The sequence below is a fragment of the Papaver somniferum genome, chromosome 8 (genome assembly GCF_003573695.1).
Source record: "Papaver somniferum cultivar HN1 chromosome 8, ASM357369v1, whole genome shotgun sequence".
Classification (NCBI taxonomy): Eukaryota; Viridiplantae; Streptophyta; class Magnoliopsida; order Ranunculales; family Papaveraceae; genus Papaver; species Papaver somniferum.
In genome coordinates this window covers 157,654,656-157,673,692 of record NC_039365.1, presented here as the reverse complement: position 1 = coordinate 157,673,692, position 19,037 = coordinate 157,654,656, and the positions used below count along the sequence as shown (strand labels likewise).

The window sequence follows — 19,037 nt, the reverse complement described above, 5'->3', positions numbered from 1 at the left end:
GAAGCCAAGTACTTGAGTGTACGATTTGCATCACCCATTGTTTCTTCTTCTTAAACTAGTGGTTATTATAAGAATGGAACCTCTTATTATCTTTCTTCTTGAAGAAGAGCTTCCTGTCCTACTTCCAAGTCTCATTCTTCTGTTATATCTTGCCTTGGTTGGAGTATTGTGCCTCTTCGAATAGCTATCCCGCACCTTGCGTATTTCCAATCTTTAGAAGCCAGGGATTAGGTACCTGAAAACAATTCTCGCAAACAAGTGAGAAACAAGACAAGAAAGGAAAAGCAAATATGCAAGCAGAAATTGTAAAAAGAAACTAAAAACTAAATAACAAGCCGTATGCCTCCCCGGCAACGGCGCCAAAATTTAATCGCAGTCGTATGCGTCAAAAATAATTTCACTTTCTTACTTAACTAAAATAAATGAAGTATGTGATAAGAAAGAGTTCGTTTCCACAGAGAGGTAATTGTTGTTATGCAATTTTCATATTCTTAAGTAACCAAGGGGGGACTTTGTTTATCAATGCAATAAAAATAAATTGAAAGCAATAAAATATGAAAATAATCAATAAGAGGAAGATATTGGTCACGGGATAGTATCATTCACAAACATGTATTTTCATCAATGACTAGAATTGGTATTTTAATCTTTCATTTACTAAAAGTCCTAGGATACCTTGATCGCAAGTATATCCCGCTAATTCCCTGACTTCATCACAACCACATTAAAAGATGCATATGTGAATTCTTCCTAGAAAGCAACCTAAAGTGTAAAAGCACAATTAAGTTTAACTCCCTAAAAGCACTAAGTTCTATGGAATAAGACTAATCAAGGCAGTCAAACGTGTAAAAGCACTAATTCGATTTAACCAAGGTTAAGATTCATATGTGACTAGTATGATATATCACTACAAGCACTACTCACATTTATGCTACTTGTAATCAGGAATTTATCACTTTTTCGTATAATAAAACCTACTCTAGCAATAAATATGAAGACCAATCTAATTGATTCCGGACTCAATCAAACTAGCACTCAAATCATGCAACAATATTAACAATGAATCATAAACAATAAAGTCGATACAAAACTAATCTATCGATTTAAATATCATGCTTGAGAAATCAACTTTTATCCCATAACCAATAATTGTGTTTAGTTACTCATAATAATGGAGTTCATCATAATCATTTTCATAAAATAATGAAATGAAAAATAAACAAAAAGCAAACCCTAGTAGAATCGCCGCTCTCCTCCAAAACTCCTAGTAGAAAATACGTGATCCCCAAAGTTATAAAAAACTTTTTATATTTGTATCCCTCTCGTTTCCCCAAAAATCGGTCATAACCTCCAAAGTCAGGCCATATCACACGCAATTCTTGGCTAGCTCGCCAAAGATTGAGCCTATCTGGCCCATACTAATGACCACAATTCCGTCCTTAATCAAAGCCCATTAAGCCCATAACTTGCTATGCTTGTTAGTCTTCTAGAATCGACAAGAAACTCCAGCCCATCCAACAACATCAGAACCATAGCTAGATGAAACCAAGTCTTGGCAAAGATGCCACATGCCAACCCATCTCAAACAGCTTCATTCTAATCAAGCTCCACTGCTCAGCTGCAATTCAGTTCCATCCCTGTAGTAACATCAACAACATCACACACAGCTGCATTATCAATAGCAATATTAACTTCTCTTGATGTAACTTTTAACTTCCAGCTGCATACTGCCTGGCCATTCATCTTGTCTGCATTTCCCACTTAGGTTGTCACTGCATACCATCACCGGATTACTACAAGTAACATCTCATATAGGTATACATGTCTCCGCATTAGCATCACCACCAGGGTCATTTACTCCACTGCAACCAGCTACCATCAACAACTCCATCAGCAACATATCTTCATTTCTTGTAATGTCAACAACCATCTGCAACTTCATATCTTCCTCAGCACCCTCAACTGGCGGCAAATTCACCCATCTCAACTGACTATACGACTCAGGCCAAGCCATTACAAATGAACCACAACACTAACATCATCCATTACAGTTCAGCTTAAGCATATCAGATCATTGCACTCAACAATCAGTATATGCAGCTTCATCAATCACTCAGGACTAGCACCTCTATCATACATAGATGCATCATTTCCCTGACTTCATAACCACCAACACTCAGACATCACCTGCAACCCCCAGCTCTGCATAACATCTTGCAGCAACAGTTCGTCTCCAATATGAACTCAATCATTCCACCTGTGCCTTCACACCACATCAACAACATCAATATCCATTTTTCTTCCCTGCTATCTTGGTTGCTCCATTGCACCAACTGCAATCAACACGAGCCATTAATAACAACACCAGTATCAACTTAGCAGGATCATGTCTCTGCAATGTTGATTTACAGCACCAACATAGTGATAGACACATTTTTTTGTTTAGTTTGATCTCAATACTATATATTATTGGCACTCGAGTTTGTACTAATTTTGGTGTTTTATGTGTTTGTAGGCACCTTGGAAAATAAACATTTTTTGGAAAATTCGGCTCGAAAAGTTGGTAAAAGCCCCGGAGGACACGTGTTATTCGGACTCTCACCGTTGGATAAGGGGCACCTCAATTACTAAGGGCACCCCAGGTAACCCCAAAAGGCATCTGCTATTCTCACCCCAGTACAGGAATAGGGGGAGGTCATCTTCTCCATTTGAATTTTGTTTTTGGCGGGAAAATGGAGAACACTTCTGCAGATTTTTGATCGAATTGTTGAACGTGTTCTAGGGAGATTCAATGGATGATTTTTGGTAGATAGTTGTGATATGGCCTATTAAACACACTGTGGGCGTTTGGTTCGACCAGAATTGGCTAGAATCAGCTAAACAATTCAGGGGTTGAAAACAGGGCAGTTCGTGTACATCACGGGTTTCACGTGATTTGGAGAAGATTCAACGTGTTTTGTGCGTGCATGGAAGACCCTCACAGCATGTTGGAGCGTGAAGGAGTTAAATATGGTAATTTGGAGGCTTGAAAACGCGTGAGAAGATGAAACAGGAAAAAAAATATTCCCAGAAATATTTTCTTTACTGCCGAGTTAAAGAGAATTATATGGAGTGAATGAGCGAGATTCGATGGGTATGTTGGATATAAATAGGTTGCTGGGATTGAGTAGAAAGGGTGTCGAGAGTCTGGGGGGCAGAGGAGAGCCAGAGAAGAAGAAATTCGAGTTTTCCCAAACTCGGTTTCTGCTGCTGCTGATGATGAACATGAAGAACACGAAGAACGGACCTGCACCAGCAGTCGTTTTTCTACAGTAATAACGACTCACACCTGTGGGTCGTACATCAGGCAGACTTATTTGCTACAGCGTTTGCGACACAGCTGCAGCAGTCTTATTTTGTCACTGAGGGTCGTAGTTCTCTGGTTTGTAACAAATATAATTGTTACAAACCCGGTTTTATTGTATTTCTCATATTCTCATCATTTGTAAACCATTTTTGAGCATCTATGAAATATTTTGAGAGGTTTTCCAACATGATGAGCGGCTAATTCCCTCGTAACCAAGGAAATGGAGGAAGCTATTCACGCAACATAAATGGGTAACTATTTCATTTAATTATATAATTCACCTAATCGCTGTTTTTGCAGAGTTTTAAATTATTTGAATGATTGTCTTAATTATTTGTTATTCAGTTTGATAGGTTATGCTTGGTTTAATCTCTTGATAATCTATGCTTAAGGTTTACAAATAATGTTTGAGAATCTGTATGATTGATAGTGAATTAAAGATAAAAGAGGACTTAAGAATTGAATAGAGTTTTGAAATATTTATCATTCAATTTTGCATAATAGTGGAATCTACTGTCTTGGTTACCTCTCGCACCCATTGTTAATATTTTTGTATATATAATTTTATCAAATATTTAAATTTAATCTTCACAAGTCCGAGAGTTTGAACCTCATTACTACAACATCATTCAAAAATATTATCACATAGCACCAACTTCTTCTTGTTCTTGCTGAGATACACCTTATACAGTTCAGCTCAAACCCACTTCCGATGACTTCAAATACACCTCTCTTGGCTTCAGAACTTGAATCTGGGTAAAATCCATTCATTATCACAGCCACATCAACCTTCCTTCTTCATTTAAATCAACCATCAAACCCCTGAAATTAACATCTACAGCAATACTCCTCTCTATTTTCCATTTTATTCTCCTTTAAATCAAACGCAGTTCAACACCCATTCTTGTCTTCTCAGTTCAATTCTTCAACTGCCCTAAATCACCAACAGCTGCAAAAGTAAACCCATCACCAGATTTTTCTTTTTAAACTCAGATTTCAGCTCTTAACCTCCATTAGCTCTCATCCATCTCAGTCATGAACCAACACCCTTGCAATCATTCATTGGCAATCATCTCAAGCTTAAGACTCCAGCTCTTTTATCCCTGTAATTTCAGGACTTCAGTTCAGCTGCAACATTTCATCTCAGAACCATCTTGAACCACCACCAGTTTCATCTTGAGTCTCAAGACTTCATCCACAGTAAAAACCCCACTGCATCAATCTTGAGATTAACCATAAACCCATCTCAATCATCTCTTGAATCTTCATCCTCTTCCAAGAGCATCAGAAATACTGAATCGGTAGCAACTCAAACCCTAACCAAACCCAGTCAGAATTTCGACCAATTTCTCCTTGTCTTCTTCTTGACTGGTATCAATCGAAATACCCATGTTTCTAATTCATCACAAAACCCCTAACCAAATCGAGTCTGAATCTACACACCAGAAGAATCACATCCTCTTTCAATTTCAAATCAATTGATTTCTTCTCTGTACAAGTTCATGATGCAGATACAACCCATCTTCTCAGAATCATCCCAGACGATCAATCTTCCCTTCTCCTTCTTGCATTTCCCTGAATTCATCGATTTCACTTCACTGAAATTACAACAACCGCCATTCTCTTTACTAATGGTTTCAGTTAGAGAAGATAATGATGAGATCCCTTCTCTGAATTTTAGGGTATGTGTAGGAATGGAAATAAACGCAGGCACCCGCTGATGGATATGGGTCATCATAGCATAATTTGGACTGTCAGTTATATGGAACTGACAGTTCATTCTTCACCTCCTCTTTGCACAGCCTTAGCTGGTTCCAAATATAATCCGCCTGTGAATTGACCTTTTTGCCTTTTACGCTCCAAATGGATAATTTCTCCTTCTTTTGCTCCAAGTGACTCCAAAGTACCTAAATACTCAAAAGTAAACATAAGATATGCAATTCACAAGGATAATAGCAAACAAAGCATAAATAGTAGATATGAAATTAGGTGTTTTACAACACCTATCAGTTCACTACTTAGAGATAAGTATCTTAATAACTTGGATTTGTGTAGCATTAAGAAGCCGCAGATGTGCTTAAGAACTTGACATGCAATATTTAGTTCAAGATATTCTATTTTAGGAATTTTTCTGTGGTATATTGGGAATTGTGTTGTTGTAGATATATTTCCAGATCATTAGAATCCTATAGCATGGGCCTGGTAGGTTACAAGCGATCTCATCCATGTAATTATTCTAGAAGGTATATCTAAAGTGAGATTTTAGTCTTCAACCTGAAGGTGGATGGAATGAATAGTTAGTCTATCAAATTTTTTATCTTTTTGAAGCTAACAAGATTTTGAGAATTGTCATATATAAAATCCCATCTAACAACAACCTTATTTGGGTTCCAACTAATCATGGTTAATACACTATAAAGTCATATTATAAGCTTCTCTCTGTTAATATGGGTGAATCATTAACGTTTAATGATACTTCTTGAACCTAAATCTAATATAAGAAAAAACTTGATTCAAATATTCACATCTTCTTATGGAGGTTATTACATGAAGGTGATTTTTTTTCTTCAAAATAGGCGGGTTCACCATTGGTGTCTCTATAGAGTGTCAATATTTTCATCATGTGGATGGAATATCTTTCTTAAATGTTTAGTTACACATACAATTTTTTTCTTTTCCTTTAATCTAGGGAATCTGAAAATACGAGGGGTACCAAAATACACCACCAACTTTTTCTTAGAAAACCTGTATGGACTAAACTCAAATACAATTCTGAAAGTTACAACTTATGGATTCTCAATCAGGAATTATATTAAGAGCTTATATCTTTTTTTATTACAATCATTATGTAAACAAAGACAAGTCCATGAACCTTATTATTCTGTGAGAGTACTTGGACGATTCCAAAGATCAATATCCAAGATCAATCAAGTCGTATCCAATAATTGTGATGAACTTATCTACTTGAATTTATTTACGTACAACCTGTGATATTTCAATTATAAAGATAAACAATATAATGCGGAAAAAGAAATAACACAGACCCCAGAAATTTTGTTAACGAGGAAACTGCAAGTGCAGAAAAAACCTCGGGACCTAATATAGATTTGAACACCAAACTGTATTGAGCCGCTACAGGTACTAGCCTACTATCAATACTTCAGACTGGAATGTAGTTGAGACCCCTTCACATCAATTCAATTACATTCGCGCTCCTTACGCCTTTTGAATCCCGCAAGACTCCGTGCAATTGATTCCCTTAGCTGACGTCCTTTGCAGCCTAAGAGTTGCTTCAACTCAATTGAATACTTTAAACCAATATGACTCCCACAGATAAGCATATATGTGATTTCCGTCTTAATCAAAGATCAAGGTGATAGGAAATCAATTGCAAAAGATAAAATCTAGCAAACCTCAAAATCCAATCTTATGACTCCCGAAGAGCAACCTATATTATCATAAGTAGATACTTGCGGAATCACAAAGTCTAAGACGAAAAAACTTTGTGATTTCTATATATCTTTCCTGTTGGAGCTAAAGGCTCAACAATCAAAGCAAGGTCAGAATACACGAACTATCAAGATAAAGATAGTTGGACCTGGCTTCACGAATCCCTAGGTGACATCTTTTTAGTCGCTAAACCTAAAAAAGGTTTAAAGGAGAGGACGACTCTGGTTTACAACTAGGACACACAAGAATAGTGTCAGGGATTCAAAGATCCCTAGTTGTTTGAGTTTCTCCTTATATAGACTTTCAAGGTCAAGGTTGCTTTAGATTTAAGTTAAGGTAGCTTTGTTATCAAGCAATCAATAATCACCACTATATGAAATACTTGACTTGAGATTAACATAATAGAATATACACTTTGCTTCTGATGAACCGTAACCGAACCGTGTACAATGACTTGTTCATGAAAGGTTAGTCGAAACTAGCCAGATGAACGATAAGCTTAACCATTTTCATATAATACTTTGAGATTTTAATCTTAAGTCACAAATGTGATCAAACATATCTAGATGTATTTTTAGATAGTTGTTCAAATGTTGATATCTCGGATAAATAATTATGATGCATCTGAAAATATTCGACATGGTAAGTACGTGTACCGTATTCCTGTTTGTGAGTATTTTTTCATGGTATGTGTACCGGATTGTATACCCTTAAGAAAAAAACAGACTCAGGAATTCACAGATCTTTTCCAGTTTGCATACTGGGTATGCGTACCTTTCCGGTTTAAAAACCAACAAATCTTTTCCGGTTTGCATACTAGGATTGCGTACCTTCCTGGTTCGCGAGTCAACAGACTTTTTATGGTATGGATTCCGGGTATGCGTATCAAAAAGTCGTTTCCGAACTATAGCTACGTCGGTACGTGTATTGGGTACATGTAATGCGGCTCCGGACTTATAGCAGTTTTCCCAGTATGTGAACCGGTATGCATACTGTCCTGTATCTAGATTTACAGTAGTTTTATATCTCTTTAATAATCGATTTGAAACATTCCCGAATAACATCAACGACACATATCATTGTTCCATGATATTTTTAAATGATTAAATCTTAAATCAAAATTTATGTCATAATTAATAAATTGTTCTTAACCAAATTCATCAAGTACGAACAAATGTTGTTAAGCTTAGTCAGCATATTTCGAGAACGATTAACAAGATAAACTTTACTCAAAATTTCTATTATGTGTGCAAGGTCTAATTTATTCATGCGACATTGTCTCATAGATAGAAAGGTGAAAACTTGAATAATAGGTGGTTTAGTCTTCACTTAACTTTTGTTGATGAAGTTCTCCAAAATCTTCGGTTGATCTTCGCCTTCGAACGGTAGAACGCAGTGATGTCTGGTACTCAACTACACACATTTATATCCTAATCCGAGAGTTGACTAAATGTAGACTATAAATCAAGATATAGTTTTGATCAACTAAATTTGACAACAAGCTTGAGATAGCAACAGTTGTGAGTTCGACCGAGAAATGCTCTAACAGAATCCACAAATTAAATTACATATTTGCATCCAGGTAATTCTCAGTGATGGCCTTCATGAGTTCAACATTTTCTACGATTTTGGTGAGGCTTATGAAGATGGTGATTCATTATCTCCTCTTAATCAGGTCTTGGGTTTTGTTTCTTCTCATGGTCTCATCTTCCTCCCGATGCTCTTGCAGATAATGCTTTTTAGCATCATATTCTAAACCAGTGGATATCTCCCCAAGGTCTTCATTGCATCACTTCTTTTCATGATGCAAACTCTATGTGGTTGTTCCATTTCTTTTGTGCGGTATTGTTCTTCTTCTATTTTATTTTTTTATGTTGCATTTTGTGTATCCCGAAAAAAAAAAGAAGAAAAAAAAACTCCAAAACATGATTAAAACGTTTACTTGTTCTTAAAAGTTCACTTGTTTTTCCACTTCACAACAATATTACTACTAGGTTGCTTAGATAAAGAGTTAACTGGAAAAAGACAATCCAATTTTAAGATCATATGTCAAAGCAGCGTTCCTCTGGCTAATGTATTAGCTTGATGTGAATATTCATTTCCTTATAGTTAGCTGTCTCGAGTTTATACACGTAAACAAAGCTGAAAGTGGGTTTTTCATTTAAATTTTTAATTAAAAGACGATCATAATATAATAATTTAAATGAAGCAAGGTATATAGTAAGACATGATGTTTTATTTAGTTTTCTCCAATATTTTAGCTATTTTCTGTTTAGTTTAATTAGCTTTGAGGTTTCTTCTGGTTCTGATTATCTTTGCCGACTCACCACCGACTAAATTTACAATTGCGAAATAATAAGCTTTATATAATCTCTTAGAAATATGTCGAAAAGAATAAGTATATAGATGAACCAACTCATGGAAAATGAAAATGTTAGTTGAATAATGGTAAAAGTACAGATAGTGAACTTATCATGAACTTTTGGTGCAAAATATAATGACAAGTGATTATTACCATTACGGAGACCATATCAATATCATATCAACCCTTGCAAAAACTACTTGAAACAAAATTTTAACACTATTATGCATGAGTCAATTCAACAAGGATTGTTTGTACTATTTAGGTATTTCCAGTTCGGAATATTTAACGCAATTGAATCTAAAACGATCGATGTTGCTGATATTTAAAGAGAAAAATCGATTGCATTAGTGCCGGAAAACTATAAAGATTTCAAATATTAAAAATTAAAAAAAATTACATATGTTATCCTTTTAGGAAAATAAAATTTCAAATAATTTAGAAATATTTAAAAAATAATTATTTAACGGTTTCTAACCAATGCCATATTTGGGACCTGAGGGGTTGACGGTCTCTTTAGATCCAAAGTAGCTTAAGACTAAGTCCTATACAATAGATTTGGCTGCTAGATTAGACAAAAAGTGTTGCAGATTACAAAAAAAGCGTTGCATATTCTTTAACACTACTTCTCTTTCCAGATATATCTCGCATTCCAACTAGTAGCGAGATAGTTTCGCTGAATGGTTCAACGCAGAGAAAATCAACTTTTCGCTGTTTGGTTCAGTTGCAAGTTGATTTATCTTTTGATCACGGCTGAGATGGTTACGTTGTTCCATTCAACGCAACCTCTACTTTTCGCTGTTCCATTCAGCGCATCTACTTTTTGCTGTTCCATTCAACACATCTAGATGCTAGATTGGAATTGCTATAGGACCTAGAGGGATTGGGTTATTCTAGCTGCTGTTGGGTGCAATAATCAAAAACAAAGAAAAATCAAATAAGCAAAAGTTATTGATACTTAGCTCCTTTATAATGGAAGTGATTGCTTTGACGAAACGAACAAGCTCCCCGTATCTCCGCAACAACAACAAGGCAAAACTTTGGAAAATAGAGTGAGTCACGTGTTCAACACGCTGTCCTTAAGACATTAGCGCCCGGCTACACTCAAGAGTGATGCTATAGCCCTCACAGGACGGATATCTCCAGGATAAAACACCCTAATACACCTACTACTAGCATATGTAGTAGATGCTCAACTTGAGCTTGGCAACTCCGAAAAAACCGTTAAGGAAAATCGCGAATGCTTAAAAACCGCTATAAAATATTTTCCCTTAGGGGTCCCTCTAAAATATAGAGCAACCCCTTTCCCATAGATTTTACAAAAGTAGTGAATTTCTTTATATAATTGACAAATACAACTTAAGAAGAAAAACTCCCCGATGTGGGACTAAAAGGTTTATATAGTTTCTTAAAACTACTAAAAATTGGAAACTCCACGATGTGGGACTAAAAAGTTTCATTCACAAAAAAAACAATAAATTATAATTTTTTATTAAAACTTTAAAAAATTATTTTTTTTAATCGTTTTCCAACAATCCCCCACATGAATGAAAACTCAATAAAACATGAAAACACAGATAGATCTTGGTAAATAAACATCCCAACCTCACGATCCAAACAGACTGATCGTGCAAGTGTTGAAATCATACTAGTCATTTCTACGTCCTCTCCCTCACACAAAAGTGTGTTGACCCCAGGGTCATACTATGGATTGCATAAATCATAATAGTATTGAGAGCTTTCATCTTTAGTTCTCACATGGTGAGACTATAGGTATCTTTCACCAAAGTGAAAAAGCATGAACTAGTGAACCCTTAGTGACCTTTAGGTCCTAAGTTCCAGTAATACCAAAACCATCAAAATGAAAATCACATAAAAAACGCAGGAAATACCATTTTAGGCAGAGGTGTCCATGAGGTCTTGAACCTTTGCTTAGTGAGATATTACCAGAATTACTTGCTAGAGACAGTGAACTATGTCTTGAACTGCTAGCATTTGATGTAATTCGTGATAACAACCACGGGTGATATCTCCAAGATTGCTGCCAAGCTCGTGCCGTTTTGTCCGTTTTGGCCCTGGACGTATCCTGTTTCTCAGAATGCTCTAGAGAATCAGCTCATATTCTCACAGGAAGCGACCCACTTCCTCATTCAGATAGGTGAGTTTCCATAAAGAGTGTTACTGCTACACCCCACTTCAATCTTAAATTGAAACTATAGAACTCATTAAGACTTATTAAAAAGTCATCCTCCACATGCAGTCACACTATCACGTCTACACCATAGGGAAGGGACAGAGAATGAAAATCTCTGATAGTGTTTACCTTTACCCACCACAAATTAGTTGTCTCATTCGAAACCTTGATCATGGGATCTCCAGTCAGCAAGGTTGAGTATCCTTCATGGCAAGTTTAATATATGAGCTTAAGCCCCAACCCCCTCGATGCATTTTTAACTATCTCTTTGTACAAACCTTTCGTCAAAGATTGCGCGATATTCTCCTTGGACTTTATCCAATCAATGGAAATAACGCCGATTGAGATTAGTTATTTCTTAGCTTTAACTATTATAGCTTGGCTAACACAATGTATAGATATAGCTGGCACAGGCCTATGCCAAAGAGGAATGTCTTCTAAAAAGCATCTTAGGCACTCGGCCCCCTCTCATGCTTTATCTAACGCAATACTCTCAGATTCCATAATGAATTGAGCGATATGTTTGTTTGGAAATCTTCCAACAACAAACCCACATGTTAGAGTGAAACCATATCCACTCGTAGACTTAGACTCCTCTGAGTCAACTATCCAGTTTGCATCATAAAGTCCCAAGGACAACAAGATACCTTTCATAAATCAAAAGAGTATTTTAGGTACCATAATACTCTACTCAGTGCATCTGAATTCTCTTGCTCTGGACTACAATTATATCCACTTAACTTACTCACAATATAGGCAATGTCTGGACTCTTACAGTTCATTAAATTCATCAGACATCCTATAACTTTTGAGTATTCAAGTTAAGATACTCCACTACCCTTATTTTTCTTGAGACTACAAGAATAATCGTACGAAGTACAAGCAGGTTTACAATCAGACTGATTGTATCTCTTAAGCACAACTCAACATAATGAGAACGACTAAGACTTATAAATGTTTGATTATCTTCTAATCCTCATCCCTAAGATTACATCAAAAGGGCCCAAGTCTTTCAAGTCAATGTTCTCATTCAGTGCATGTTTTTAGTGGAATTGATCACATCTATGTTTGTATCAAGCATATCATCAACATACAAGCATACAATTACACAGACATCCTTAACAAGTTACTTGTAGACATACTTGTCAGATTCATTAATTTAAATCCACTATCCATTATCACATGATTAAATTTTCCATGTCACTGTTTACGTGCTTATTTGAAAACCATACAAAGATTTTTCAAATTACAAACTTTGTATTCACAACCTTTCACTACAAAGTCTTCAGGTTGATCTATGTAAATTTCTTTACCTAATTCACGGTTTTAGAAAAAGCTGTCTTAACATCCATCTGATGTATCTCTACGTTCTTTATGGCAGCAATAACAATTAGTATCTCAACGGAAGTAATTTCCGTCACAATTGAATTAGAATCAAGGAAATCTACACCTTCTTTTAGTTTATAGCCTTTAGCTACCAACTTAGCTTAATATTTTTCCACAGTTTCATCTACCTATCGTTTCCTCTTAAAGACTCATTTACATCCCATGGTCTTACAACCTGGAGGTAAACTAGCAAGCTCCCAAGTCTGGTTCCAACGGACTGAGTCCATTTCACTAAATGAAGCTTCTTACCAGAATGGGGTTTCAGTAGATATTAAGGCTTCTTTACAAGTCTGTGGCTCAGACTAAGCTAGGCATGTTATGAAGTCGGTTTCATAAGAAGTCTCAAGTCTAATTATTTTACTTCTCTTAGGCTCAACATCAACTTCATCTTCCTTTAAAATAAGTTCTGACTATTTGAAGATAAATCTAGGGGATCAACAACACATCTCTAATGAGGTACAGGTTTAGAATAAACATGTTCAAAGAACTCAGCATCCCTAGATTCCGTAATAATATTCACACCAATGTCAGAAAAAATCAGAACACACAACCAAAAATCTATTTGTAGAAGTATACTCAATATACCCTATACGAAAACACAATCAACATTTTTGGTTTCAATCTAGTTCTTTTAGGAAGAGGAATTACAATCTTAGTCAAACGCCCCCACACTTTGACACATTCATAAGAAGGTCATCTACCGTTCCATAAAATATGGAGTTTCATCTGATTCTTAAAAGGGTACTTTATTCAGGATATACTAGTTAAGAGGACTGCCTCCCCCCACAAGGCCGCAGGTAATCCTGAACTAATCAACATGGAAATTATCATCTCCTTAAGGATACGGTTGTTATGTTCAAGGCTTCTAATTGGTTTCCAACTTCAAGTTTATACATCTTAAGGCTTCTAAGGCGTCATCCTTATCCTAAGCAAGTATACAAGATAGTACCTCGTACAATCATCTACGGAAGTTATAACCATCTTTTACCACAGTGGTTTTGGGTTGAACTCATGTCAACTAGGCCTAACTGAATTAATTCTAAAGGCTTAGAATTACTCTGAACATTTGTGCTAAAAGATTTTATAGCATATTTTGATTCTTCACAGATTTCACTTTTGTGTTCAAAATCCAAACTAAATTTGGGTACGAAGCCTATGCTAGCCAGTTAAGCATTGACTTATAAGTTTACGGTTCCAAGTCTACCACGTAAAACAATCAATCACACAAAGATATCACAAGAATCAACTACGTTCACATCATCAGTTTTTCCGTTAAGCTTATATAGACCCAAAGTCCTATAACTCTTGCTTAAAAAATCACTGCCTAGTTACAACAAGTTTTCCAGATTCAATTAAGATCTTAAATATTTTTCCATCTACAACAGAACAAGATACAAGATTTTCGCATATGCTCGGAACATGAAAACTTCATTCAATGTGAGAATATTACAGATATGAGCTTCTGCTCGACCTTTTCCTTTTATGCAACCTCTATTGCATATGAGTTACTCAATAAGAGTTTCTCGACATCCCCTATCCTATGATAGGAGGTGAACAGGTCTCTGTTTCAACAAACATTCTTGGTGGCTCCAGAGTCCACCTACTGGTCTCTCACATTGGTTATTAAAATAACTTCCGACATCATGCCACCAAACTCGTTCTAGTTTGTTTCAACTAAATTAGCATTAACTTTCTACTTATTAAGGTTTTTATGTTGTCAATTTACTTTACTGCCGCGTGGCCAGAAATTTTACAAACATAACACTCACCCTTAACTAAAGTAATTCCGGATTCAGGTTTACGAAATATACCTTTATCATGAAGACCATGCTTAGAGTTGCGTTCGATGTTCTCACCTTTGCCATCTTTGGAAGATTTGTTTCCAACCACATGCGGCTATTAGCCATGTCCCTCGGAGATGACACCTTTATTCACAAATCACAATTCCAAATCAGAAAGTAAAATATGAGTTTTGAAGATAACATCTATATATACAAACTTCGTTTGAATCAGCGTTTCAAAAAACTCATGGTTACCCCACAAAAATTAATTTAGTTAACAACAATTTTCTGCTCGTCAGAATTTTTCAGAAACGTTTTTCTGTTTTGTAAAATATCAAAAAATACTTTTACAACTCCAAAATTCTGAAATTTTACGCGGGTAACTATCAGGATGTCTACTACGTTGTGTCAAAAGGGTTCATCGAAATTCCTTCTAGATTAAAAGATAAAATTGAAACTCTACAGCTGACCAGAAATTCGTTTTTGTTTTTTCACTCCACAATTAACATCCATGATTCACAAACCAATCAATCGTTTTCGATTATTACAAATGCTAATGTCTTAAGATTGTTGGGTGCAATAATCAAAAACAAAGAAAAATCAAATAAGCAAAAGTTATTGATACTTAGCTCCTTTATAATGGAAGTGATTGCTTTGACGAAACGAACAAGCTCCCCGTATCTCCGCAACAGCAACAAGGCAAAACTTTGGAAAATAGAGTGAGTCACGTGTTCAACACGCTGTCCTTAAGACATTAGCGCCCGGCTACACTCAAGAGTGATGCTATAGCCCTCACAGGACGGATATCTCCAGGATAAAACACCCTAATACACCTACTACTAGCATATGTAGTAGATGCTCAACTTGAGCTTGGCAACTCCGAAAAAACCGTTAAGGAAAATCGCGAATGCTTAAAAAACGCTATAAAATATTTTCCCTTAGGGGTCCCTCTAAAATATAGAGCAACCTCTTTCCCATAGATTTTACAAAAGTAGTGAATTTCTTTATATAATTGACAAATACAACTTAAGAAGAAAAACTCCCCGATGTGGGACTAAAAGGTTTATATAGTTTCTTAAAACTACTAAAAATTGGAAACTCCACCATATAAAACTAAAAAGTTTCATTCACAAAATAAAACAATAAATTATAATTTTTTATTAAAACTTTAAAAAATTATTTTTCTATTGATCGTTTTCCAACAGCTGCCAATTTTAGATGCTAGATCAGAAGACCATGCGACTTAATCTAAGGAGGGTGCACAAAATGATAATCCGGAGTAAATCTGTGCACATCATGGCGACATTGGATCCATACAATTGGGACCAGCCAATCCCACTACGGCCTATATTGGTTCGTGACCAATAAATGAGTGCGCACCTTAATAAATTTTTGTTGGAAAAATAAATTATACGATGAATTGCAATTTAAATAATTTTAAATTCACCAAACTACTTTACTACAGTACCACGAGTTGTTGCACAATGTTCTATCATCCGTCACAGCTTCACCGTTTGCTATGAGCTCTTAATGAGGCACTGTGCCTCTCTGATTTACTCAAATTTCGCAGCAGCTCCGCCACCGCATTACTTATTCCATTGTTGGTCTTTCCTCACCCTTGCTAAGGCATCTCTTCGCTAATACTGGCGCATCGATCTAAAACCACAAGGCCTCTCTCACTCCACGGTTCAGATTTGGAACTTTTCTTTAAGAAAACGCTGTGCTCCTTTTCCTACTAGCATCAATATTTACATGACTAGCGATATTCCGTGCCATCTTCAGCTTTCTTCTTTTGTTTTGTTCTTTTATAATGAAAACTACACGCGAACTTTACATTTGCAACTGAATACCGCAAATAAGCATTTTAAAGGGTTTAAAACTCCTTTGTGGTGGTACCAACCTTCTAGCTTCTTGCAGTCATTTTTGGCCAACCTAAACCTACTGCGCCTTATAGCTGTCGCCTTACCCATACAAAGGAGTTCAGTTCTCAGCTTTTGCGGAGCTATTGGTAACTGTAAGCTGGGTTTTGAGAGTACATTGTTTATAACAAGTGCATAAGTGATTCACAAACATACTTGACAATAAAAGTCGTAAACAGTAAAATTTATTTCATATGCATGGAGAAACACTGAAAGTCGTAAACAGTAAAATTTGATCACAAGAAACGGTACTAAACACTAGGGATGTCACTAGAGTCCTATCTTTTTATGGATTCCCACGGAAACAATTTCCGTGGCTTGCATTTTCACTCTTGCTCAAATTCCTTAGCTTAAGAAGCAAATAAAGGATGATCCCACCAACAAACCCTACTGCTGCATTATAACCAATTGACACTGCTGTGCAAACAAGCATTACGAATGCTTCCTCCTTAGAATTCATATCTTTTGAAGTCATGGCCAATTCAATTCCTGCGAACAAAAGCAAAACTCCTAACAATCCCACGGGAAATTCAGTTAGGATTTTCACTAGTGAACTTCCTATAACTAAACCCAGCACAAGTTTAGCTGCACCAAGAAATGCAACACAGCCACCACTCCTCCCTCCAAACTTATACTGCCCAGCTAACCCTCCTGCACCATGACAACATGGCATGGCACCAAGCCAGCACCCAGCCAAGTTCATTACCCCGACACTAACTGATACTGATGTCGCCGAGAAATCCTTACCCGGGAAAAGATCTGACGATAACTTACACACTGCAATAACAGAATTCAATACTGATAACGGTAGTTGTGGAATTGTACCTTTAATGAACCCTTGTTTCCACGCATGCCGAGAAATCTTCACAATATTTACATTAGATGGTCCAAACCTTATCTGCTTTGCAATTCCAGGCTGTCTAATGAAAGCTAGTATTATTCCCAATAAGAACACAATGACAGCTGAAGGTAATGAGAATAGAATCTTCCATAGTTTACTCCTTAATCTCCTATCAGAATTCTCATTATGAAATTCGCTATCAACTTGATCGCCTTCTCTATTATGACTGTCGTTTTCTGTCTCTTCACCTGCACCATTAACAACAATAATAAAACCAGCACAGACAAGAGCTAAAACCAATCCATCCAACCCTAACCATTGTCTATCAGCACCGGCCTTCCCTTTTAAAAAGTCCTGATTCTTCCGAATGTATTTAACCGATGTCAATGCGAAAGATAAACCTTGAGAGAGTTGAATTCCTCTAACAACAGGCAGTGGAATTATCTTATAAACAAGACCCATCAATCCAGTAATGCCAAGAAAGAATAATATCCCTCCTGTACATATCCCGGCGGCCATTATCTCTGGAATACCAAATTCCTCATTGCTCGATGATATAGCAACAGCTGCAATCGACTTCATAGGTTGTACAGGCATCGGCACACCGTAAATCAAACCAGTAATAATATTATAAAAACCAGTAAATATCAGTGTTACACCAAGATTAAGATCCTTAGCTAATGTTAATGCAATGACTATAGGTATATAAGTACCTAAATCACCCATTGCACCATTCAATTCTGCCCATTTCGATCGAAACCTCAAATTATCCATTCCCTTGCTGAAAAGATTAGCCGGAAATCGTGCAGTCGGCTTAGCGGGTTGTGCAGAATTTTGGGGTTCAACATGCTGTTGGTGAGGCAATTGGTGATCTTGGTGAGACATTTTTTTGGGGTTGTCTAAGAACAGTAGAATGAGTAAAATTGAAGTTGAGTAATAAGGTGATTTATATAGAAGTAGAACCCTATATAAAAAATGAAAGTCAAAAAGGGAATTGAGTGTCTTTTAGCAACTTGGGAGGTCACTAAAGACTTGACACTATCTGCCTCTGTTCGTGGAAGTATCAAAGTATCAAATCCTTAAAAATATTACTTCTAAAAACTGAAAAGTTTGTATAATAATGAAGTTCTCCCTATCATAAAATTAAAGATAAAACAAAAGGAAAGAAGAAAAAAAGGGAGATTGACCTTATGATAGAGATTGGTTGATTGATATAAACCTCTCTGCAATATTCTTGTGTTTTCTCCCCCTTAGTAACAATTTGGTGCATGAACCGAATGAGGGTTTAAACTAAAGTAGAAAACATTCGCTTGGTCTTTGCAGGGAGGGGAGCAGTGAAATGGAGAATACGAGGTTGAAGTTTTTTTTTTTCCTGATAGGTTGAAGTTCAAGTAGTGTAGGTATACCGGTTTGTGACTTGTGCGACATCTACTGCTTACTAAGCGGAAAAAAGGAGCACACCTAGTGAGGGGCTTAACCGGGTCAGCCCCTCATGTCCATTGACTAAATTTTTAGCGTGGAAAAAACGGTTCAGTCCAAAACCGCACAAAAAAGAACAGATTAGCCCACTCCGATCCAACTAGGAACAGATTAGTCCAAAAAATGTATAAAGACGCTGCTATCTTTCGCATGCTTTTAATAAAGCACACGTGCACCGAATGGATACAGTTTTGTAACTGACACCATAAACGTAGTTGTGACACGTAGCTTGGAAAAAAAAACTGAAAAAAAAACTGAATTAAAAACAGAATTAAACGG

General features: G+C 36.3%; 1 protein-coding gene across 1 annotated transcript; it reads right to left on the bottom strand.

Annotated features, from left to right (window-relative positions):
• Positions 1-16,601: 16,601 nt before the first annotated feature.
• Positions 16,602-18,366, bottom strand: LOC113303668 (molybdate transporter 1-like). Its single transcript, XM_026552725.1, has one exon. It carries the CDS (start codon positions 18,162-18,164, stop codon positions 16,725-16,727), a length of 1,440 nt encoding a protein of 479 aa, XP_026408510.1. The 5' UTR covers positions 18,165-18,366; the 3' UTR covers positions 16,602-16,724.
• Positions 18,367-19,037: the final 671 nt, after the last annotated feature.

Bases quoted from the DNA above. Each gene is read 5' to 3' on its own strand.
- LOC113303668 (XM_026552725.1), bottom strand. From the start codon at position 18,164: ATGTCTCACCAAGATCACCAATTGCCTCACCAACAGCATGTTGAACCC.